This window comes from Peromyscus leucopus, chromosome 3 (genome assembly GCF_004664715.2).
Source record: "Peromyscus leucopus breed LL Stock chromosome 3, UCI_PerLeu_2.1, whole genome shotgun sequence".
NCBI lineage: Eukaryota > Metazoa > Chordata > Mammalia > Rodentia > Cricetidae > Peromyscus > Peromyscus leucopus.
This window is the reverse complement of record NC_051065.1, coordinates 64,131,699-64,157,757: the sequence shown is the minus strand read 5'-3', so window position 1 is coordinate 64,157,757 and position 26,059 is coordinate 64,131,699. Positions and strand designations below refer to the sequence as shown.

General features: G+C 45.5%; 1 protein-coding gene across 4 annotated transcripts in view; it reads right to left on the bottom strand.

Annotated features, from left to right (window-relative positions):
* Dpp6 (dipeptidyl peptidase like 6) overlaps nucleotides 1-26,059 on the bottom strand; it is an 876,452-nt gene that overhangs the window by 242,597 nt on the left and 607,796 nt on the right. For all 4 annotated transcript variants that reach the window (XM_037204345.1, XM_037204347.1, XM_037204344.1 and 1 more), the window contains exon 4: nucleotides 12,691-12,785. In XM_037204345.1, coding sequence (XP_037060240.1) covers nucleotides 12,691-12,785 — 95 coding nt within the window. The remainder of the gene's footprint in view (nucleotides 1-12,690; nucleotides 12,786-26,059) is intronic.

The window sequence follows — 26,059 nt, the reverse complement described above, 5'->3', positions numbered from 1 at the left end:
GTTGATGAGGAAGGGAGAGACATTTCTCCAGTGGTATAGTCACTGGTAAGGTGTCCTATTCTTTTAATTAACCTTTTACCTATGGTCCTGTAAGCAATCCTAATGAAACTTATTGGCTCATCAAAACAGCAAAACCCAAGAAGCTATGAAAATCAACAAGGGCTGAGTGGGGAGAAGGAGGGGGCTCAGCAGGAGTGGGAGGGAGCCAAAGGACGCAAATGGAGGGGAATGTGATGAACTAGATCACAAAGATGGAAACGGCATGAGACTCTTCATTATATAAATTAATCCATGTTAATAAAAGCTTAAGTGCTTAACTCTAAAATTTTATCAGAGTTCTAATTAGCATTGTAGTAAAGTTTGGTGTCAGTCTTTAGAGAGTTGACATTTATATCATCTTTAAAAGTTTTCAAACCTGCTGGGTGGCAGTGGTGCATGCCTTTAATCCCAGCACTCGGGAGCAGAGCCAAGCAGATCTCTGTGAGTTCGAGGCCAGCCTGGTCTACAGAGCGAGATCCAGGACAGGCACCAAAACTATACAGAGAAACCCTGTCTCGAAAAAAAAAAAGTTTTCAAACCTTTAACAAGCTTTTTATAGTCTGTCTGTCTTCTTGATTTGTGCTGTAGGAATGGCATAAATGGAGGGAAAATGTGTAAAACAGTAAGTGCTCCTACCTGTCAGCAGACAGTGGGGAGATAGCAAAATCTTTGCTGCTTTTAGAACAATCTCTTTGTAAAACCCATGAAGAGAGAAGATGTAAAGTACAAGGTGAAGTGAGGCAGAAGGCGAGCACTGAAAGGGTTAACTGACTCACAAGAAGTCACACATGCAACCCAACTGAACATGTATCAAAGTCAGAGGGACAGCTGCCTGGCCCTGTGCATGGGGAAGGAGGCTTGTGGACTGGCGGACTTCTGAGCTTGCCTCTGCCATCTTCTCTCATCTACTGTCACCATTCGGAACCAGTCAGACTCAGGAACTTCTCCTAGGACTGAGGTCACTAGGGAAAACATGACAGGAAAACCACCAAGGCGCAGTAGCCGATTAGCAGATTGGGAGGGAGGTTGACCATCTACCACCGAAGAGTGTTCTGACAGCTTTGGACGCATCTTCTCTGACTTTGGTACTGCCTGAGCCTCAGCCACATCTGTTGTCTTTAGGCTAAATTGTATGTTCGATGCTGTGGGATGTTCTGCATGTTAAATGTGTTGCTCTGATTGGTTAATAAATAAGACACTGATTGGTCAGTGGCCAGGCAGGAAGTATAGGCGGGACAAGGAGAGAGAAGAATTCTGGGAACAGGAAGGCTGGGGCAGAGAGATGCTGCCAGCCACCCACCACCATGACAAGCGAGATGTAAGGTAAGATGTAAAAGGTAAGCGAGATGTAAGCCACGAGCCATGTGGCAACTTACAGATTAATAGAAATGGGTTAATTTAAGATATAAGAACAGCTAGCTAGAAGCCTGCCACGGCCATACAGTTTGTGAGTAATATAAGTCTCTGTGTGTTTACTTGGTTGGGTCTGAGTGGCTGTGGGACTGGCGGGTGAGAGAGATTTGTCCTGACTGTGGGCCAGGCAGGACCGGGGAAAACTCTACCTTCAGTTCTGCATCTTGTTTATTTCAGAGCATATTTAGTGACCTCTAGGAGTAACCCCTAGCATGTGCTTCCATAGTACGGAAGCATGGCACTCTTATTAGAGGTGGACACAGCCTCAGCCTGCTAAGACACAGATGTCCCCCATGAACCCGAGGTACGGCTTATAGCAGACCCCTCACTTGCAGTTCTGCTGTCAGCAGCATCCATTACTCAAGGTCAACTGTGTCTGAAAACAGTAAATGGAAAGTTCTAGAAGCGATTCATTTAAAGTGGGGTGTCATGATACATGCCTTCAGATGCCATCTGCCTTGGGTGTGAACTGTGCCTTTGCCCAGCAAACCCATACAGCACACACACAACCAACTCATTCATCACTCAGCAGGAGCCCCAGACTGATTGTCATGATACTGCCCTGCTGTGGTCAAGCCGTTCTTATCTCACACAGTAATGATGATCTAAGAGCATGAAAGCAGCAAGGCTGGCAATCTGAGTGTGCCAGGGAGAGGCCTTGACAGGCTTCCTTTAAGGGAAAAGTTCCCAACTCCACGTGGAAACAGAAAACAAACCTCCCACCACAATAGGAATGAATTCCCTACCCATGAAATGGTGTGAAAAAGGAAAGAAGTGTGCACTAGCTTTACTGTCTGCCATTTTCCAATATTCGGGAGTTAAGGCCATGGTGTGCTCACTGAGGGTGGGCATAGACCATAGGATTTGGTGCAGCTCATGGATGCAGGTATTAACAACATCTTGGTGGGGGGTGTCCTCTGGGGCCAAGGCCAATCCACTGTAGTGTGGAATTAGTCAAAGCTCTCTCAGCTCCAAGCCATCAGCTGTACAACTTAGCTTCTTATTTTCTCCACTATTTTTTGCTGAAGACACTACATCCTTCAGACACAGGGCTTGGAGGAATTGAGCTGTAACTGATCTGGAAGCTTTTTCCCTGAGAATTGGCTCTCATAGTATTGGAAGGTGCTATGCAAGCTGCCAAGGGAGAAAAGCAAACAACCTTCCTACCCAGTTGTAAAGCCCATGAACCACAGCAGTGACCAGAATAGCAAGATATCCCCAGGGTGCAATAGTGGCCCTCATATCTAAGGGGGAGACAACAACCATCTAATAGGACTTAAGGGCAGCTCAGCAGGAGGGAATTCTTGCCTGGTACAAAATCCAACCATCTGCCTGTGGCTGCCAGAGAGGTCACAGGCCCTAGAGGAGAGCCTGCTACTCCTGTTTTCTTAAATGAATATAATTTCTAACTGTGTTCTAAATATTGATCCTTACACCCACAGGTAGCAGTAGCTTTTACCCGTCATCAAAGAAACTTGTTTTTGCAACAGATAGAGGGTACTACAGAGATTCACAAATGTCAGAATGCAGAGAATAAGTGCCTAGCCCCAGTTTGTACATCTATAATGTAACTCCTACAAGCAAGGCTCAGGAAAAAGTGCAGAAGAGGGGGTAGAAAGATTGTAAGAGCCAGAGGCCATGAAACCTCCCGTGTGATAGTGTCTTATACATATAATAGGAAGTATACGCACACGAACTATCTATAATATGGTCACCCAAACAAGACCTGCACAATGACAAACCAGCTAACGTGCCAACATGGACAGGAAACATTAAAATTTCATGAGGCCCTATGCCTAGATGAAAAGCTATAGGCAACTAGTGGCTGTTAGTAAGTCTCTTGATTCCAACTGATCAGTCCTAAACACATGTATATATAGCAACACCAGCGTGGGGGCCCTAGTTGGGAAGGACACAGGAAGAATTGAAGGGTGGGGAGGGAGGGGTGGAAATGATGTAAATATAGTACTCATGTATGAAATTCCCCCCAAATTAAATAATTGTCCTGACTAGTTCCATGTCAGCTTGATACAAGCTAGAATCATCAGAAAGGAGGGAACCTCAATTGAGAACACGCCTCCATAAGATCCAAATGTATGGCATTTTCTTAATTGGGGATTGATGCGGGAGGGCCCAGCCCATGGTGGGTGGTGACATCTCTGAGCTGGTGGTCCTGGGTTCTATAAGAAAGCAGGCCGAGCAAGCCATGAGGAGCAAGAGGAACAAGCCAGGGAGCAGCACCCCTCCATGGCCTCTGCATCAGCTCCTGCCTCCAGAATTCTGCCCTGTTTTAGTTCCTGCCCTGACTTCCTTCAGTGATGAACAGTGCTGCAGAAACATACGTTTAATAAATCCTTTCCTTCCTGAGTTTATTTGGTCATGGTGGTTTATCACAGCAATAGTAACCCCGGTTAAGACAGTAATACAATTAAAAAAGAATCATCGAGTATTTGGGCTTGTAGGTCTCTTAAGAATTTCAGCCATATGAGGCCATGATTGTGCAGTGTTTGGGGTTCCTCTGGTTACTCTGTAGGTGCTCAGAGTATGAAGAACTACTAGCCCCTTACCCTGTAGACCTTGTGGCATCACTTGTCTTGAGGTGGCCTGGTGTGATGGTTGGTTTGAATTGCCAATCTTTGACAGAGTCTAGAATTATCAAAGGAGAGAATCTCAGTGAAGGATTGTCTACATTAGGTTAGCCTGTGGACATGTCTGTGGAGATTATCTTAACTGAGTGGGGAAGACCTACCTTGAACTTGGACCAGAAGGGTAGGAGTCAGGAGTGGGCACTGTAGGGCTGGCCAGCCCTATTCCCATCTGAGGGGCTGAGACAGGAGTTCCTGCCAGATTTTGCTTTTTGTGAGAAAAGGAACCATGGCCACCAGATCTTCCTATTTTTCAGGAGATACCAGAAATCTGAATTTCAAGTTGAAGTAAATCAGTCCCTAGCCAAGCAGAGCATTTGAGGGACAGCATGAGCTACCATGTGATAGCCAAGGCAAAGCTATCTCTTCTAGAGTTCATTCCCATGCTAAGCAAAACCCAGCCTCAGATTGGAGATAGCCTGCAGGCTGCGCTGGGCTGCCAGTGTTACCACATGTCCATCACATGGGGCTCAGGCCATGGTGAGCTGCTGAGTAGGATCCATGGCCCCAGGGCCATCCTGTCTCCCTCCTGTGATGGTGCCCATCAGAACTTCCTTTGTTCCCAGGTACAACTGTGCCCTGAACTCAGGGTCAGGAAAGGGTAAGAGGCAGAAGGCACGGACTTAGTTCTCCTCTCAAACTTGTCACCTCACAAGTCAGAGTGGACAACAGTGCATGAAGTTCCAGGAAAAAATTAATTAAAGGGAACAAGTGACAGTTACTATCAGTGGCTCACTGGAGGAAGAGAGGGGACCTCACGTTGTGGTCCCCAGGAATCCTGCAGTTCTGCTGGCTGTAGCTGCTCTGAGCAGTTGCCTAATTACACCCCTCTTGTGAAGAGTCAAAATTAATTAATTTGAAGAGACCGAGATAAAACTCAAATTCTATGTCTAATAGTGATATTAAATCAAAAGGAGATGTAAGTTAGAGAAACAAAATGCTGTTTTACTTAAATGTTAATTTGGTGACTAAAATAACTAATTAGCTTAAGTAAGTTAGCGGGGAGGCCAGGCAGAGGGAGGAGGACAAGGAGAAGCTCGGCACAAACGCCTCCTTGACAACCGGCTCTCCCTTCCAAGAACTTCCAGGCATCCGTACAGTCCTTCATAGTCATCTGACGAGGGCAGCGATGTCTCATCTCTTTGGAATATGTGCTTCAAATTTTATGAATCAGATTAAAATTACTGAATAAACGCCCTGAGACAGCAGCTGTGTAAATCGCATTAGGGAACAACACAGGACTCTGCCAGCCAGCAAGATGAACTGACTGCACAGTTAATATTTAATTCCTGGCCTTTCGGATGCAATGACGATGCCCTCCATTACTTGTGGATGCATAAGCACCCTGCTTGTATTCTTCATGTATTTTATAGAGCGTCATGAATTGTTTTCATAGTACCCCAGTGCCTCTGGAGCTGGTGTTTGAAGGGCTACATCCTAATTCACCATTTCTACCCGCTCATCTCATCTTCTGAGTTCCAGGTATTTTTGTTAATGTAAGCCATCGTACCTTTCGGATTGTTTACTAGTGGAAAATTCCCCAGAGTGACTCAAAACATACAAAAGTTTTTATTGCTTTTGAAATGTCTTCCCAGGCTTCCTCCCAAATGTCTGGCACAATTTAAATGACACACAAGTGTTGCTCTCACCACTGGTATTGTCAGTAAATGGGGCACAGAATGAGTATGTGTGTCGCAGAGGTCGGACAACAGATGCTGTGACCCCACAGACCTGGCCACATCCCCTGTGGTGGAGCCTTGCTACCCTCCAATCTGCTGCCAGAAGCCAACAGGAAACACCTGCTATGAGCCTGTAGTCACTAAGAGCCTCCCCCCACTCCATGTTATCTATTGGAATGGAAGGTTCTCTCTCCCTCTCCTGGAGGACCCTGTCCTGAGAACTCCACAGTACTGTATACACTGTTAATTCTCCTCCAATAAAGAGTTTCCCTGGAGGACAATGCTTCTGAGTGTCCCACTCTTGAACCTTGTACCTCTCATTCCCATTCCTAAAATCTGAAAATACACCAATCCAGCCATCTCCCCCAAAGCAGCCCTGCAGAATCACCAGGCAGTGTATCAGGGTGAAGCCAGGGTTCTGATTATGGACAATCTCAGCTTCCTTACCAAGGGGAGTTAAAATACCAACATAAGCCAACAACAGTCCAGCTGTAGAGAGCTAAGTATCAAGTACAGGCCGCAGTCCTCTCCTCCTGAGAAGTCTTGTTCTGTTCTGTTCCAGGAGAACTTTCAAGCTGATGCTAAATGTCATTAGGAATTTAGGGCCCCCAAAACCTATTTAATTATGTCAGTAAAATGCAGTAAGGCTACTTTAAGCACACTTCCATGAGAAAATGAAGGGACCAGAGCAGGAGAGGGAAAACAGCCTGCTACATAGCAGAGGAGAGACTCACTAGACTTTCTAGGTATCGGATGATCACCAGACCTATGCCACAACTATACAGTGGCAGGTGGTTTCTTCATGCCGGCCCACTTTTTAGAGCAAAGGGTATGTGATATACCAAAGACCTCCTTTGTTGACAAAGAGTCTTTTTAAGAACAATGAAAATAAGATAACACTTAAGTTATTTTTAAAGCAATGTTCCAGAATTCCTGAGACATCAAATGTAACTCATGTGAAAGTTACTTTGGGTTTTTGTTTGTTTTGTTTTGAGAAGGGGTCTCTTTGTGCAGCTTTTGAGTCTGTCCTGGAACTCACTCTGTAGACCAGGCTGGCCTCCAACTCACAGAGATCCACCTGCCTCTGCCTCCCATGTGCTGGGATTAAAGGCATGCGCCACCACCACCAGGCTGGGTTTGGTTTTTAAATTTGTTTTCCAACTGTTAGTGTCACTAACAGCTTTAGTGATAGGGAGGACTTGGCCTCCCTCTGTACAGCAGCAATCCATGTCCTATTAGGAAGAAGATTCTGCTTGTCTACTACTGTTGTTTGGACACCCAGATTCTGCCATCTACTGCTGCTGTCTGGACCCTTGGATGGCCCAATACAGCACAGTGTTCTTATCATGCTCCTGTGGCCTTGGCTGTCTTCTGGGTCTTCCTGTTTAGATAACTTCATTCCTTCTTCCTGTACCCTGAGTGCTGCCTAAGCTCTCCAGGCTAGACCAGCATCTGGAATCCACATATGGCTTATGTTTTCCAGGATGCTATATGTAATCTCTCAGTTAGCATCACAACTCCTGAGAGTCAGGACTGGGGCAGACATTACAAATAGTAGGGGTCCTGTAGTCCTCTAGTACAGTTAAGTGGGAAGGCAGATCCAAAGCTCAAGATCATGACCCTAGTGCTGAATGGGTCTTCTGCACCTTTTATTCATTCATACAGATGTTTCTAGAGAGTTGCTCACCTCTGTTCTGTCAACCTTGATACTCAGTCATAAAACACAACTTATGGCTGTAGCAGACCTTTTAGCTGAGTGCTTGAAGGAGGTTAAATTGAAAGTAATGGACTAGGGCTGGAAAGATGGCTCAGCAGTTAAGAGTACTCTGCTCTTCTGGAGGACCTGGGTTTAGTTCCCAGCACTAGCACGGCAGCTCACAACTTTCTGTAAGTCAAGTCCTAGGGGATCCAATGCTTTCTTCCAGGGTCTCCTCGGGCACCAGGCATGCATGTGGTACACAGACATACATCCAGACACCCATACCCATAAGATAAATACATAGAAATGTAAAAGTAGTTTGATTGGTGGAGAAAATGTAAAAGCAGGAGAGCATCAGGCCGTGGTCTGGGTATAGCTCCTGGTTACCTTTATTCAGGCCTAAGATGAAAAAGATCAAGTGTTACAGGAAGACAGAAAAACATGCAGTCTGGTGATGAAAAACAGCTTGAATAAGTTCAAAGCTGCAACCAAAGACGCACTGGAAAAGAGGCTGTATTTGTTCAAGAAAAAGTCCTTGCCCTGCAATGGGACAGCAGGAAGGGCTGAAGGCATGGCCACCTACCAAAGGCTCTAACTTGTACAAATACGAATTCATTTGAAAGGAAGGAGCCTAAATTGGGAATGCTGCTGCAGGGTGTCTTAGCTTGGGTCTTCATTGCTGTGAAGAAGACACCATGACCGTGGCAACTCTTATAAAGAAAAAAAATGTAATTGGGTTGGCTTACAGTTTCAGAGGTTTAGTCCATTATCATGCCGGAAGCATGGCAATGTGCAGGCAGACATGGTGCTGGAGAAGGAGCTGAGAGTTCTACATCCAGATCAGCAGGCAGCAGAAAGGAGAGACTGAGACACACTGGCCAGACTTGAGCTTCTGAGACTTCAAAGCCCACCCCCAGTGACCCACTTCCTCCAACAAGGCCACGCCTACTAACAGTACCACTCCCTATGACAAAACACTCAAACACCCAAGTCTATGGGGGCCATACCTATTCAAACCACCACACAGGGGCTCCTGGTTCCAGAAAGCAGCTGTCTTGGCAAGTTTTTCCCTGGGGTTAGTGCACAGAGGCTGCTGCAGCTGTTGTCCGTGGTAGACAAGCTCCATCCCAAGTCCACAGCAGAACCTGACAGTACTATCCACATGTACTTGTTTGGAAGGCAGGAAAGATGTGAACTGAAGGTATCAAGGGATCTTGTACCAAATTCCAGAGAGTTACTGGCAGGCCATGTAGGCTGGAGTACCTGCACGTGCTTGTGCATGCAGCTCTGAAGAGGAAGCCTAAGATGCACCGGAGCTCTCGGGATGTTGGAGATGCTAGGGCAATAGGTCGACTGCTGAGAGAAGCTGTAGGTGTCATGAAGGTGACCCTAGAGAGAGGTGCTAGAGCAGCAGAGCTGGACGGGAGGAGCTACCTGTGTCCATTAGAACCTGGATAGTTTCATCACAAGCCCCAGATGCTAGATAGGGAGCTGCAAGATTTGATGTTTCCCTTGCCTGGCTTTGGTTTTGCTTTGGTTTGACCGTTCCTGGGTATTCTCCCATTCTTCCTTCCTCTCTTCTGGAATGGTAATGCAGTCTGGGAGAGGCCAGCTCCCGAGAGCTGCTCCAGGGTTGTAAATAGAAGACCTCAGGGTATCTTTAGGAAACTTTTTTATCTGAGGGTATTTAGAAATAATTTTCTGTCTGTCTGAAAGGAAATACACATACTTTCTGATGCTAACTTTCTCTTTTACTTCATCTTAAAAATCTCTTTCTCTGAAAATCTGTCTTCACATAGACACATTCCACATTGTTACATTCTCCATACATTCTCCACACAGTCACATATCTCTTTTGCACAGTTACATCTCTTTTCTATAGAGTTTCATTTTCCTTGATACCATAGGGCCTGCTGTGAGATCCTTCACAGGGCCTGATGTGAAATCCTCCTCCACAGAGCCTGCTGTGAGATCCTCCTCCTCCACAGGGCCTGCTGTGAGATCCTCCTCCACAGGGCCTGTGTGAGATCCTCCTTCACAGGGCCTCCTGTGAGATCCTCCTCCACAAGGTCTGCTGTGAGATCCTCCTCCACAAGGCCTGGTGTGAGATCCTTCACAGGGCCTGCTGTGAGATCCTCCTCCACAGGGCCTGCTGTGAGATCCTCCTCCACAGGGCCTGTGTGAGATCCTCCTTCACAGGGCCTCCTGTGAGATCCTCCTCCACAAGGTCTGCTGTGAGATCCTCCTCCACAAGGCCTGGTGTGAGATCCTTCACAGGGCCTGCTGTGAGATCCTCCTCCACAGGGCCTGCTGTGAGATCCTCCTCCACAGGGCCTGCTGTGAGATCCTCCTTCACAGGGCCTGCTGTGGGATCCTCCTCCACAGGGCCTGCTGTGAGATCCTCCTCCACAGGGCCTGCTGTGAGATCCTCCTCCATAGGGCCTGCTGTGAGATCCTTCACAGGGCCTGCTGTGAGATCCTCCTCCACAGGGCCTGGTGTGAGATCCTCCTCCACAGGGTCTGCTGTGAGATCCTCCACAGGGCCTTCTGTGAGATCCTTCTCCACAGGGCCTGCTGTGAAATCCTCCTTCACAGGGCCCTGCTGTGAGATCCTCCACAGGGCCTGGTGTGAGATCCTCCACAGGGCCTGCTGTGAGATCCTCCTCCACAGGGCCTGGTGTGAGATCCTCCTCCACAGGGCCTGCTGTGAGACCCTCCTTCTCCACAGGGCCTGCTGTGAGATCCTCCTTCTCCACAGGGCCTGCTGTGAGATCCTCCTCCACAGGGCCTGCTGTGAGATCCTCCTCCTCCACAGGGCCTGCTGTGAGATCCTCCTCCACAGGGCCTCCTGTGAGATCCTCCTCCACAGGGCCTCCTGTGAGATCCTCCTCCACAGGGCCTGCTGTGAGATCCTCCTCCACAGGGTCTGCTGTGAGATTCTCCACAGGGCCTGATGTGAGATCCTCCTTCTCCACAGGGCCTGCTGTTGCCATACCTTCCCCTTCATGACCACCTGTGCCCTCCTCAAGCCATCAACCCACATAAACCTCCCTTAAGTTGTTTCTTGTCAGGGTTTTGGTCACAGCAAGGAGAAGAGTAACAATGCTCCCTGTCCCTTAGTTTCCCCCTGTCCTATCTTAGGAAGACACGGTCTACAGGTACCACAGCAGCCCCCATGTTCTAGGCTGGCAGGAGAAATTACTTTTAACTTGGAAATGGAGAAACAGGAGCCTATACACTTGCAGCAGCTAAGCAACTGGGAAGGAATCAAACCCAGATTCTGCATCTGAATGACAGTGCAGGCCGCTAGGTGACATTTATCCTGTGTTCCTTTTTAAAAAATTCTGTTTCTGGCAGCATTTAAATGTGGCTTTGAGTGAAAAATTATCCATTGATCAGATTGCATGTATTCAGTGTCCAATAAATGTTTGTAAATTAGTGCATTTGTGACATTTCAGGGCAATAAAGACTGTGGTAAATGGAATAAGCCAGTTACTGTGCAAGGTGAACATTTTTCTGTCCTTAGAGTGGAGTCTGAAATTGTCTCACTATTTGCCTAAGACAACCTCAGTTAAACATGGCCTCTTAAAAACTACTGATTTTAAAGACTTATTTGTTTTTATTTTATGTGTATACGTGTTTTGCCTGCATGTATGTTTGCACACCACATATGTGCCTCGTGCGTGAGGAGGCCAAAAGAGGGTATTAGATCCACTGGGATTGGAGTTATAGTCAGCTATGAACCACCATGGGGTGCTAGGAATCTGGGTCCTCCGGAAGAACAGGCACTGCCCCTAACCATTGAGCCATCTCTCCTGCACCTAAGGGGCTGTGCTCTGTGTCTTCTGCATGCACAGCTGTACATATACTCTCTGCTTAGACTAAACCACACCCTAAGCTGGAAATGTCTGTCCCTTCAGCAGCAGTCAGAGTGTTTTCTCTTTCTGACAAACATTTAAAAACATTCCTGTAACTTTAGTCTTCGAAGTGGGCTGAGTCAGATGAAATCTTCATAATTCTACCCCAAATGAACTTTTAGTGCAATAGGGTAGGCGCATTCTTCTCTCCTAGTCCTCTATGGAGAATATAATTTGATTGGACCCCAAGATGATTCTGGGAGTGACACCCTCATGGGGTAGGCCAGGTTATATAAAGAGCAGGATGCATCTGTGTTAAAGACACAGTAACCTGTAACAGAAAAAATGCAACAGAAAAATGCAACAGGCAGTTGAATGTCCCTGGAGCAAAGGGTAGAGGCAGCTTCCACTGGGTCCAGGATGGGTGCTCAGTGAAGAAGTCCCCCTTTCTTTCCCTAGGCAAAGCTCCTGGACCTGGCCATCACTGCCTTGTGGCCTTCTCTGGGGGAAGACTGGCCTCTTCTATAACTCTTCTTGTCCATATTCCATTAGCCTGGCTTCTTCCTCAGGTCTGAGCCTCACCCCAGCTGGTTTATCATCACTCTGACCTGGACATTTGGCCGTTTTTCAATTCTCACTATTCACACGTTCACCTTTGCTTCCTCCTTTTACTGTCCCAAAGGAAGCAGGCAAGAAAATGATCAGCCTTCGGATTCACAGGGCACTTCTCCTAACACCAAGTGCCAGTGCACTGTAAACAGAGAAAGGAAATCAATTCCCCTCTGATGATTTCTGGTAGTGAACCAGTCAGCTTTACTAATATTTTCATACACAAATCCAAAACAAGGCTTCCTGTCTGAAAAAGCAGTACCTTCAGATTGGCTTAGTACTTATTTTAAACCACAAAAAACCCTTGCTGTATCCAGTGCTCTCTATCATGACAGAGCCATGGTACCTAAGTCAATATTCCCTGAGCAGGGATTTTTTTTTTCTTAAATAAAATTGAGCAAGTTCTCTTGAAGTATTACTCTGTGGGTTTTATTGGGACTGTTCCATAAATGCGTGAAAGCTTTCGGACTTTATCTTTCAATTATATTTGATATGCAACACTTGCTTCCAACACCTGTGGAAGGATTTTCAGGACACCCACCCCCCCAAAGAAAGCAGGCTTTCAACTTATTAAATTAGTGCTTTCAATTCCTCATTATCTTTACTTGCTCAGCCAGAGGTATTACAAGTTAATGCTTCTCCTCGGCTCGACCGAAAGTTGAAGCCTAAAGTCATTTTCTGCTTTATTGACTTGAAGGAGGGGAAAAAATTACTCTGAAATTATCCTGGTCATTAGAGAGAGTACTTACAATTTTTTTGCCTTCTATTAACACCGTAGAATTATTTGTTTCAACATTCCGCAGTATGACGCTCCCTTTCCGTTCTCTGTAGATGAATTCTTTATCTACAAGAGGGGAAATAGAAAAGAAACGTGAGCCACCCAGAAACCCGCCTCAGAGCTTGATGGATGTGTGTGAAATGAATGGTGTAGTTCATCTCAGAGAGGGGCCCTTTAAGTGCAGTGCCTACTTGCAACTCCAGAAGTGTGGCCTCCAGGGATGCTTGTTTGTGGACAAGCTCCACACAGACCGCAAAGCACTTGTGTGCAGACTGAATGTAGGTAGCACTGTCTTGGGCAAGACATACAGAGTGGATACACCAAGCAGATGGAATTTGCTACTACAGAGGAGTAGGCAGCTGGTAGTGAAGGTACTGATGGTCTCCTGGATCTGAAATTACCTGGGGCCACACACTGAAAGCCAACTTCCCTCTTGTCTATAAGCTCCTGGTATGACTCTAGAAGGGTTCCCCAGTTTCCTGCCATGGATATCTTTTGAATCTATCATCAGCTGTGGTGACTCTGGTCTTTTCAAAATTCCAATTGTTCCCTTAGAAAATGGAGAATTAGGGGCTGGGGAGATGCTCAGTAAGTAAAATGCTTGCTTTGAAAGCATAAGGTCCTGAGTCTGAGCCCCAGTAACCACTTAAAAGAGTCGGGAATGGTGGTGTATGTGTCTAATCTCAGCACCTGGGTGGCAAAGATGGCGGATCCCCGGGGCTCACTGGGTAGCCAGCCTGTCCGGTGAGCTCCAGGCTAATGAGAGACCCTGTCTCAAATAACAGGGTGGAACAGCCTGCGGGGGGTGTGGGGGTGTGGGGGGAGGGGAGTGAAGATGGGAGGCCTGACTTGGTTGGCTGGTAAAGGCATTTTACACCAAAGAGCTGGCTGAAAAGCACCACGCGGACTGGACCAATCTGAAAGGGAAGTAGAAGTCAAGTGTGCACAGGTATGGGGAGAAGGGAGGTGTCCCCAAGGCCTGCTCGGTTCCAGTGCAACCCGCTGTGTGCCTTAGGTAAATCAGACCGCAGAGTTTGGTGCTGAGGGTCCAGACTGACGTGTGGGTGGCACTGTTTTCCTTTGTTGTGCTGACAATACTTCCTGCTACATGTCGCACAATTCCTATTTTTCCCCTGCGGAGCAAACCATGGTATTTTTACCCACTGGCATCATCACAGTGGGGTTAGTCCTACTCCACAAATTCTAAAGTTTCCGCTTAGGAAAGCACACAGGAGGCTGCTGCTTATAGGTTTTATATGATCTGCAAAAAGGAGTCACTACTGATTTTGATACAACCCATCTCTCTTCCTTTTCTAGCTTTCACGAAGAATGAATTTTAAAAAATGATTACTTTTATAGTGTGTGTGTGTGTGTGTGTGTGTGTGTGTGTGTGTACTAGTGAGTTGCCTCATCCTGCATGGCACCACACTGGAACTTGTAAAAGAAATCTTTTTAAAAAAATCTGTGCATACTTGCAGGTGTGTGTGTGTGTGTGTGTGTGTGTGTGTGTGTGTGTGTGTATGTGTGTATTCACGTATGTGAGTTCAGGCATGCATGTGCCACAGTGTGGTGTGGAGGTTAGAGGACAGCCTGGAATGTGGGTCCTCACCTTCTACCTTGGTTGAGACAGGGTCTCTGTTATTGCCCGCAGTGTACGCCATGCTAGGCGGCCTGGACCACAGGCTTCAGCTTATGGCTTTCATTCCTGCCAGCACCCGTGTCTGTTCCTTTGTCAACTCCACCTTCTGATGGTTTCTGTAGATTTCCAGCAAGTCTTGGGGGAAGAGAGTAAAGCCTGAGACTCTGTCCTGCTTTTCCTCAGCTGTCCAGTCTACATCCGTGCTTTTCTGAAAACATTTAAACTTAAAAAAAGCACTTCGGATCAGGACACTATCGCAAAGACTGCACAGTTCATCCTGAGGACTGCTGCTGCCATGGCAATCCTGGTCCCTTTTCTCTTGCTCTCACTTGAGCATTTAAAAAAAATTTTTTTATTGAGGTATACTCACTATATATAATGATGAGTTTAATAAAGACAATTTCCTTCAATTGTATGTCATACAATCTGACCAGGGATGAAGCTGGAGATCATTGTATTGAGGGATAGAAGTTAGACTCAGAAGACAAATGCTCTGGGATTTCTCTCATCTGTGCATTCTAGATTGCATGCAGACAGGTCAAGCTTTTCACATTAATACACATCAAAGCTGGAGTGGCACCAGGGAAGAAGAGGAGACTAGTGTCCTAGCAACTTCTCTGGTGCTGTGATAACCACTGTTACCAGTGCAGTCGGGGAGAAAAGGGTTTACTGCACCTTAGAGATTGTAGTCCACTATGAAGGGAGGTCAGGGAAGAAACTCAAGGCAGGAACCTGGAGGCAGGAACTGAAGCAGCGGACATGGAAGAATGTTGCTTACTGGCCTGCTCCCCATGGCTTTCTCAGCCTGTTTTCTTATAGAACCCAGGACCACCTTTCTAGGAGTGGTACCTCCCACAGTGATTAGGTCCTTCCACACCAACAATTAGTCAATAAAATGCCCCATAAATATTGCCACAGTCCAATCATCAGACAGTAAGGTTTACTCTTCCAAAGTGACTCTAGTTTGTGTCAAGTTGACTAACCAGAACAGTTTTTTCCTCTGGTCCACAAACAATTTATTTACATCTTCTTAGAGAGGCATGTTGACAATAAAGTCATTTTCAGTAGATGGATTTTGATCATCACCTAATACATCAGTCCCAAATTTTCTGGCATTTTATGGTATTGTAATAGTAACTTAGCTGTTATTTGGTCATTTCTATTGATTCAACATAAAGTTAATTTTCATTATTGCAGCTTTACTCAATGTACTTTTTAGTTCCGGTCCATTGGGGAAAAAAAAAAGATTCCCTAAGAAGGTTTTCACTTCCAAAACCAGGTTGGATAACAAGGCAGATGTGCATTTCTGCTCAGGCCTGGTGAGCATCATCAGACTGTTAGGGACAATGCCAAAGAGGCTTTAAGAGGCCTGCTTGCTTTGTTCTTGATGTTAGGTAGGGGGCGGCATTTCACCATCGAGCTTGAGAGTAGCTGTAATTGCTCTCCTAAGCAGACTTTGTAAGTCTGAGTCTGTGATCCGGTATTGCTCAGTTGTTGAGAGGTCTCGCCTTGAAAGGTTGTTGACTATTACAGAATGCTTTTCTGCCAACACTGAAGTCGCCATGTGAGTTTTGGTTAATCAAGTGAGCTGTGTTCTCAGATGTATCCCAGCACAAGTCCCACTGCACTGTGCAATGCTGCAATGCGCTGCTTCCCAGAGTCTCGGTTCTAATCCAGTGATGCTTGGCTCAGGCTTTGGCATCTAGGATCGTGGGAGATACTGGTTAGTTTTGGTCTTCCATCTGATTGTGTGGTTCTAGAGTAAGAGCATTAATGGCTTCATAATATGAGCTGGGAAGTATTTGAACCAGTTCTACTTTATGAACAAATGTAGCCTGGATTTGCATATTTTTGTAGTAACATCATCTGGGCCTCAGATTTTCTTTGTGGAAGGTTCAATGTAGCAGGAATCTTAAACCTGAAGCCAAGTATTGGGGTGAATGCTGGAAGATCAGAGAAGCAGAACAAGCCACAGCCACCTCACCTCACCAGTTCCTCAGCTGATCCTGTTTCCTCAGACTGGAAGCCTCTCAGTCCTCATCCAGAATGGGTCTCAGCTGAACTGTTGCTCAGAGCCTAAAAGCTTAACCAGGCCAAAAGCTTCTAGTTCCCGGTTTTCATGCCTTATATACCTTTCTGCTTTCTGCCAGCACTTCCTGGGATTAAAGGCGTGAGTCACTATGCTTGGCTGTTTCCAGTGTGGCCTTAAACTCACAGAGATCCAGAGGGATCTCTGCCTCCCAAGTGATAGGATTAAAAGCGTGTGTGCCACCATTTTCTGGCCTCTATATCTATCTAGTGGCTGTTCTGTCTTCTGACCCCAGATAAGTTTATTAGGGTGCACAATATTTTGGGGAACACAATACCATCACAGTTTAAGGTCCCAAACTTAAGTTCTTCAACTGATACAGAGATATTCACATTTTCTATTTATTCTTAGATCTGTTTTGATAAGGCAAGTTACTCAAGAAAATTCTTCACGTGATAGAGTATATAAAAGTTTCTAAAATACTGTAGGAAGAATAAGACTTTTTTTCCTCATCCATAACAAAAAAAACCAGATGAAAAAGAGAAAAGTGGACAAATTAATAAAAAAGAGTTCTATTGGAATAAGACTCTTCACGGAAGAATCAAAGAAATGGGAAAGTTTATGTCTGTAGTCGGAAGGTTTTCTCCAGTCCTGCCTGGTCCTGCAGCTGCTCAGACCCATGTAAACACATAGAGGCTTATACCAATTACAAATTGCATGCATGGCCTATGGCTCAATTTTCTTGCTAGCTAGCTCTTATAACTAAACTCAGCCCGTTTCTATTAATCTATATGTCGCCACGTGCTCCGTGGCTTTACTTGTGTGCCATTGCATGCTGCTCCTTGGATGGCAGGAAGCTGACTCCTTCGCCTCTGCCTTTCTTCTTCCTGTCTCTCTCCTGGATTTCCTGCCTGCCTCTAAGCTGCCTTGACATAGGCCAAACAGCTTTATTAACCAACCAATCAGAGGAACACATATTCACAGTATACAGAAAGACACCCCACAGCAAATGTCTTTCTATGCTTCAGGCTGATGGAAAGGGGGCAAGGGTGGGAAACAGGATGGGACCAAGGGAGCACAATCGCAGTGACAACTGGGGCTCAGTAAGGCCTGCTGTGGGATGTTCTGTATGTCCTGTGGGAGCCCGTTCTCGGGTTCCTTGTGGCTTTACCCAGCAGGTCCGCATAGAGGATGATTAGGACCACGGGCCTGAGTGCAGGTGTCTGAGATGGTCTGCACTTGGCTGTGCTGGGGATTGGTCTGTATGTCAAGTTGCTCTGATTGGTCAATAAATAAAACCTGATTGGCCGTGGCTAGGCAGGAAGTATAGGTGGGACTAACAGAGAGGAGAAATAAAAGAACAGGAAGGCAGAAGGAGTCACTGCCAGCCGCCACCCTGACAAGCAGCATAAAAAGATGCTGGTAAGCCACGAGCCGTGTGGCAGGGTATAGATTTGTGGAAATGGATTAATTTAAGCTATAAGAACAGTTAGCAAGAAGACTGCCACGGCCATACAGTTTGTACGAAATATAAGTCTCTGTGTTTACTTGGTTGGATATGAGCAGCTGTGGGACTGGCGGGTGACAAAGATTTGTCCTGACTGTGGGCAAGGCAGGAAAACCCTAGCTACAAAGGCCCGTGTGTACCTGTCCTCTCTGCCCCCGAGTCTTTAGTGATAGGGACACCCCCTTTATATGCATGTCAGGAAGGCACTTCTGCAGTGGTCTTAGGACCTGCTTTAGAGCAAGCCAGAGAGGTCCTTGGCATCCTGCTTTGGGGAGGACAGGCCAGTGGACTCTTGTTTCTGCTACTGTAGTGACTCTCAGATCCCAGTGCACTATATTTTGGGGTCTCATGTCTTCAGCCCCAGCAGTATAGACTTTGCTCCCAGTACTGTTTGATTATCCTTTTAGGAGGTTGATAGTTTGTGACTTCATAGGATACAGAACTGCAGCTGTGGCCTTGGAGTTTTCTGGAAAGGGCAGTTTGTGTGTTTCTTGCCCTCTAGACTCTGTAGATAGTCACTGATTTCCATCTCAGTATTTGACTTCATGATTCAACCACTTTTCTGTTTCATTTACTTTAGCCTTACCATGGTCAGTCTTCTTTTTCTGACTTTTTAAGGGTGAGCACTGGGTCTTTGGTATAATATTTTCAACCCTCTCAAGAAAATACTATCAAAGCTAACAATTTACTTCTATGGGTGGCAACAACTACATTTTACATGCTTTTAAGGATATACTTTTGTTATGCCTCGGTGTGTGTTGTGTGTCTCTGTGAATGTATGCCACCTATACATGAATGCTAGTGGAGGCCAGAAGAGTGTGTTGGGGCCCTGAAGCTGTAGTTGTAGGAGCTGTGAGCAGTCTAGTGAAACTGAGCTCAGGTGTCCGGGAAGAGCAGCCTATGTTCTTAACTGCCAAGGCCGCTCTCCAGCCTCCAGACCTTACAATTGAAAAAGATTTATTATTTTATTTATGCATGTGTCTGGTGAGTGTATGCAGAAATGTCTGTGCAGGTGCCCCCACAGAGGACTGAAGAGGACATCAGATCCCTTGGAGCTCGAGTCACAGCCCTTGTTGAGTCCCCTGCCCCCCTGCTGTGGTTACTGGGATCAAAACTCTAATCCTCATGAGTGAGCAGCAAACACTTCCAACCTCTAAGTCGCCTCTCCAGGCCCTCATCTCACAAATTTAATATGCTGAATTATATTATTATCTAGTTTATCTTGAGGTGATCTACAGAGGTAGCATAATCTCTGTCCGAATTTTAATGTAATTTTTTTTACAGAAGTAGAAAAAAATCATAATTTCCTGTGAAACCACAAAGAACCTCAAGTTGCCAAGACAATGTTAAGTAAACGTGCACAAAGCTGAGGGCACCACACCCCCAATTTCAAAACCCATGTCAAAGCAGCTCTAGTGAAAACACTATGGTGTTGGCACAGAAACAGATGTATAAAGCAATGAAGCCAGCCAATGAGACAGGATAGACATCCCAGAAAAAAACCCTCATATTTACTCTCAATTGATTTTTTTTTGAAAACGGTGCCATGGACACACATCAGAGAAAGGATCAGTGATTTTGTGGAACCCAGGTATCCACACACAGAGGAAGGGAACTGAACTCTTACTCCATACTCCATGCAAAAAGCAACCCAAAATAGAATAAAGACTTATACACAAACTCTGAGACCTTCAGACTTCTACAAGAAAACACAGAGGGAGCTGGAGAGACAGCTCAGCAGCCCAGGGCCCTTGCTGCTCTTCCAGAGGTCCTGAGTTTGTTTACCAGTATTTACATTAGGCCGCTTGCAACTGCCTCTGGGTCCAGCTTCACGGATCTGATGCCCTCTTCTGGATACACACACATAGAACAAATTTAAGTCTTAGAAAAAATAGGGAGGAAGTAATAAGACACTGGCTTGGGCAGTGATTTGGGGGGTAAGACCCTGGAAAACACAGCAACAAAAGCAAAACCACAAGCGAGTGACTTTAGTAACAAACTAAATAGTGTCCCTAATTACCAATTTCAGCTGCATTTTATTGCACTAGCTTGGTAGTGGCTGCCCTAGCGATTGTAATATAAGCCTGTAGCTCTTCCCAGCTGACAAACTCTACTTCTTATGAAATACAGAATTCTGCCGAGCCTCCAGGGCCCATCTATTCCCATTTTACTGCAGCTGTCATGATGTTATACCAACATACTTTGCATATTCCATAAGACAATGTTAGCATTTTTGCCTGTTGCAGAACATGTCAAGGTGAAAAGTCATAAAGATAAAGCCATCTCATGCTGCATCCATTTATTTTCTCAATTCTGTTGCTGCCTGTTGCCAGTGAAGGTTCTGGGTTCCCACTGAGAGCCATTTCTTGCTTTTGAAGAGTTTCTTGCGATCTCTGGTTATGTGGGTTCACTGGCAACATGCTTATTTACCTTTTCTGAAAATGTCTTCCTTTCCCCTGTATTTCTGAAAGAGTCTCTGAATGCTATTTCCAGGTTGATGATATTCCAGTTTCTTTTCATCATTTTGAAGTTTTGCCACTCTCCTCTGGCTGACACAGCTTCTAACAGGAAGGCAGCCATTGAATTTCCTGGCTCCCAGTGCTACCTTCTTTTGGTGCTTTTTTGTTGGTTTCAAGAGGTTCAACAGGAGCTTCAGAGTAGGCTTCTGGAAGACTTGGTCTGTTGATTTCTGCATACCTGCTCTCTGAAAATGCACATCTTTCATCATCCCTTGAGAGTGGTTGGCCAAGGCCCTGTTTGATGCTTGGTCCAAGTGTTTGGGAAGAATTAGTTGGTGCAGCTTTGTTGGAGGAGCTTTGTCACTGGGGTGGCATGTGAGGTTTCAAAGGCCCATCACATTCCCAGTTTCCTCCTTTTCTTTCCAACTTGCCAATCAGGCTGGAAGCTCTCAGTTACTGCTCCAGCACTGTGCCTGCTTGCCTGCTGCCATGCTTCTCATCATTATGGTCATGGACTCACCCTCTGAAACTATAAACTCTCAATTGCTTCCCTCTATAAGTTGCTTTGGTAATCGTGTCTCTTCACAGCAGTAGAAAAGTAACTAAGACACTCCTGAGCCACGTTTGCTGACTATCCATTTTGACCCCTTAACTCAACTCCTTTCCTTCTGGGTTTCCAATTGCATATACACTGGGGAGTTTGATACAACTTCCCAGATTTCTGATTCTCTTCTCTATGTTTGTACATATGTGTGGCATTTGTATTTGTGTGTGGGTGCACATGTGTGTGCAGATGCCCATGTACATGTGTACAAATATGGAGTCTTCCTCTACTGCCTTCTACATTATTCATTGAAACAAGGTCTGTCTGTTGAATTTTGACTTCACTGATGCAGCTAGTCTACCTGGCCAGCTTACCCCATTGGTTCTGTCTCTGCAATGGTAGGCGGGTCACGATGCTCACTCAGCAATTAAGTGGATGATGGGGGATCTATACTCTAGTTCTCACTTGTGAAATCTTTTATCTCCTCAGCCATCTCCATCTCCTTCCTCAACACACCCTCATCTCTGCTTGCCTTGGATAATTTCTCCTGGACTGCCATCAAGGTCACCTCCATCTTTTGCCACAGTCATTTGCTGATCAAGCCAACCAACCAATTTTTAGTCTTGTAATTTATGTTTTCCCATTTAGAAAATTTCATTTTGCTTCTTTATCACTTCTACTTTCCTGTCTAGACCCCATATTTCTCTGCCAGAGTTTCAGTTCAATAAAAACACGCTCGTGCCAATCTTTAGCATAGCTCTCTTTCTTGGTTCCAAACTCTGCTTCCTTTTGGATCAAATTTGACTCATTTTCTTTCCTACTGAGGGATGGTCTTTCTTCAGTTCTTTGTTAATCAGGAAAGTTTGGGTCATGTCCTAGACAACATGGACTTTCAGCATCTGGCTCCTGCCCACTGTCCCTGCTTCCTTCTTTGCTGAGTGGAAGCTGCTTTGCTTCTGGGGTAGGATTTCCACTCAGGACATCAACATTCTGGCCTTGGCTAAAGTGCTTTGAACCTTTCCATACCCGTGTGCTTTGTAGGCCCATCCAAGATGTTGGGGGGTGCTTGCTGGAGATTCCTCTGCACCTCTCTCTATGCTGATTCTTTTTCTTATAGGCTCTCAGATCCCAGCTTCCTCATGTCCAGGGTTCCTACCCCAGCCCTGTTTGCCTTTCACCTCACTGTAGACTGCTCTGTCAGCCTCCTGATAGGACTCACTTCCTTATAGCACATGTGTTCTGTATGTTCTGGATCACCAGCTTTTCAATTGTGAATAAGTGTATCAAGTGTAGTATAGAAGTATAGAATTAGTATACAGCAAGCTAAAGCAAAAGAATAAATAGTAATGGATAGATAGTAGAGATGATGATGGATGGGAGACAGATGTATAGGTAGACAGATAGATGATAGCAAGATATCAACTCTAGTGCTCAAAATATCCAGCAGAAATTGACCAGGAAAGCTCCTTTAAGGTGGCCAGCTGGAGTTCTTGATAGAGTGAGTCCAAGACAGAGAAGAGTGTTCCCTTGGGCAATAGTTCCAAGTAGAAGAACAAATAGTAGCAGAGATGACATCATCAAATCTGGTGCTCACCACATACAGTAGAAACTGACTGAGAAAGTTGAAGCTGAATACTTAGAACACAAGATAAAACAAAGATTAAGGGATTTCTGCTCAATGTGCTGACATCATAAGGTACTGACATCAGAAGGTACTGACATCAGGAGGTGCTGACATTAGAGGGTGCTGACATCAGGAGCAAGCACCTGGGTGTAACCAGTAGTGCCTGGGAGCTGATGGCCTACACCAATCAGAAACCAGGGACCAAAAATTCCGCAAGGACAAGACAAGTCTCTGAAAGGCTATAAAAACCCAGGCTTCAGGCAGCTCAGCAGACAATGGTCTCCTACATGCCTCGACATACATAAGCCACATACTCTAGCAACAAGGGACCCTTCCAGTGACCATATCTACCAGATTTCCTGCCTCTGCCCTGGCACTGACCACTGAGTGTCCAGCACCTTGGCTGACCTGCTTAAGTAGAGTTGAGGCTGTGACTGGCTAGATTCCATTACTCTCAAGAGCAACTGCTGCAGAACCAGGGCCAACTCACATGGACATGGATGTCAACATCGATGTGGTGGCTTGCTGTGCACGGGATGTTGGATTTGCGACCGTTCGGGCCACCTCTGCCCACTGTCTGTGAGTGAACTCTGCCTCTGGATGTCATCACTTCAAGCGAGATCATTAGTTGTTGGATTCATTTGCTGTGAGCTGTTTTCCTTTTCTCTGAGGTGTGAACAATAAACTGTGCATTCATGACAGACACCTCGTTGTCTGCCTTTCTGGGTAAGTCATGTTCAAGCCACCAATGAGCTTTCTCGCCCTGGCTGAACTTCACACGGCTTAGCTTCTGGCTTCTCTTTCCCAATGATAGGGCTTTTATAAGCAATAGAAACACCTGTCAGGAATGGTTTCCTTTAAGCAAGGGCACACAATATTTCCACTCGGTCAGAGTTGGGGGCAGCTCATCCCCAGAGAGGAGGCTATGGAGGACACTTTGAGACAAGCACGCTTGCATCTGAAGTGGAGGAGGGGCAGCCCCTCTTCCAGAATCGGCTTCTCAGAGGGCTCAAACAACACATGACAGTTTTCAGATATAATGGACTTTACATAAGACCACGCCCTTTTTAATCTTTCCCTCCCCTTTAAAAAAAATCTCTTCAGCAGAAATTATTTTGGCCAATTTCTTGGGGCTCACATTATCACTCACTCAGTCCCCCATACTCTTCCCAGAGTCCCTTCTCTGGCTTTAAATTTCCACCATTCTCGAACACCACTATGCCCTTCACAGCTCCGTGCTTCCACACACAGCTGCCTCTGCTTGCCTTGACCAGGTGAGCACACCCTGGGCTCAGCATAAAGGTCACCCCCAGTGTGAGGTGTTCTGCCTGCATACTCAGTCCATCTCTGTTTTCAGTGTACACACTGCTCATCTGCCTCACAGGCATCCAGCTGGCGAGAGCTATATATGCTCAGCTTTGTTCCTAGCACGTGGTTATCAGAGGCCATGCTTACTGCTTTTCTAACATCTGGAAGAGTGACAGCTGTGAAATTGGCTGTTAAGTAAATGAACAATGACTGGAACAAATTAATACAGTCATCAGACTGATTCACCAAATATCAGCCTTCCTCAAGAAACCACCTGCAGAGCCACCGTGGGGAGCAGTGGCCCCAGGGGGAAGAGGTGTGTCAGAGGTGGAGTTAGGCAAAATAGGGATGGATGTCCTGGGTTTCCAGATTATAGCCTTTGTGTCTCTTCATGAGATGTTGTCAGAGTTTCTTACCCATATAACTATGATGTAGAGAAATGTCACACAGAGACAGGGAGATGATGCCATATAGGACAAGGAAATGATGTCACACAAGGAATTATATTTGATACCATGGAAGATAATGTCACACAGGGACAGGAAGATGATGTCATAGGGAAGTGCATTTGATGGCATGGGGATAAAGAGATGATGTCATACAGGGACAGGGAGATGATGTCACACAGGGAAGTACATTTGATACCATGGTGATAGGGAGATTAAAAATGAAAATATCACCACAAAGGTTCCAAGCACACAGAGTCTGAGAGACTGAACAAAAGCTAGGGCACCACTAACTGCTGGTTATTGTCACATGCCAAATACCAAATACTCTGCACGTCAATGTATCCTTACTGTCACTATTCTGTGTACAGTACAATTCTCTAGAGCTAAAATAATTAACGACCCAGAGACGGGTGACATGGGTGTCCCCAGACAGAGGTGCTTACTCCTCATTTCACGTCCTCAAACTGAGATGTGAAAATATTCAACAGCTGTAACAAATTATTGTTTGAGTCTCCCAAAAATTAGATTCCAGTCATTTACTCAGAACAGAGTCTGTCAGCTAACTTTGTTACTTGCTCATGCATCAAAAAAATATCATGAGTATATTTTAGCTAAATCCACACAGTACCAAACTAAATATTTATGTCCAGGGGGATGGAGAGATGGCTCAGTGGTTAACAACAGGTACAGCCTTTACAGAGGACTAGAGATTGGTTCCCAGCACCCAGATTGGTGGCTTATAACCACCTGTAGCTCAGCTCCAGGGTATCTGATGCCCTCTTCTGGCCTCCTGGGATACCACTCCTGGGATACCACTTCTGCACTCCTGTGAGTTTGCACACACACACACACACACACACACACACACACACACACACATTTAAAAACAATAAAAACAAATATTTAAATATTTATGTTTATACCATAGACAAATGCTGCTCTCATCCTTAATCAAAGAAGCTTCTCTTTGTAGAGAACAGTGGTGGATATATCCTCATGGCTATATGATGCTTAGGATAAATGATGGATTTAATGTTCATTCCTAAGCATGACATTTATATTAGTTACTCTAAAGTTCAGAGAGAATTGTGAGAGAGAGAGTAGAAAGCATACAAGAGCTGGGAGAAGAGCTGTAAAATGCTGTCTTCAGGACTGACAGTCATCCTTTGCAAACAAGAGCCCAAACAGCTGTGGTTGCCTGCACTGGGCCTGAGTAAGACTGGCCCTGTCAATCATGGATCAGGGAGGGGCTGAACTATTTGCATACGATGAATTCTAGAGGCTAGATAGTCATTAACTTTGGTTGTTGTGTAACAAATGGTAAGCTCACCAGGCTCTGGTGGATAACTCCAAACTGGTGGCCACACATATGGTCCTGGTTAAAACCAGGTGTCACACAACAAAACAAGAATACGTGAATGTGCAAAAGGGACCTGTAGGGAGGAGAGTGTGTGTGTCAGGGTTGGGAGAAACATGAGAGAGGGGGAGAGGGGTGAGAGCAAACATATATAAAATTGCCAAAGATCACACTTAGCACTTTCATAAAACTGCAATTTATGCATACAGCAAGATATCGTATTTATCATGAGTATAAGCAGTAATTTGTTAATTAAAATAATTATTTTTCAAAACAAAAAAATGCTTCAAATGATGAAACTTTAAAGGATGTTATGAATCCTCTGGAACTGGGAATCTTATAACAATGTTGCTGCTTGTGGTGGTTTGAAAGAAAATGCCCCCCAAAGGGAGTGGCACTATTAGGAGGTGTGACCTTGTTGGAG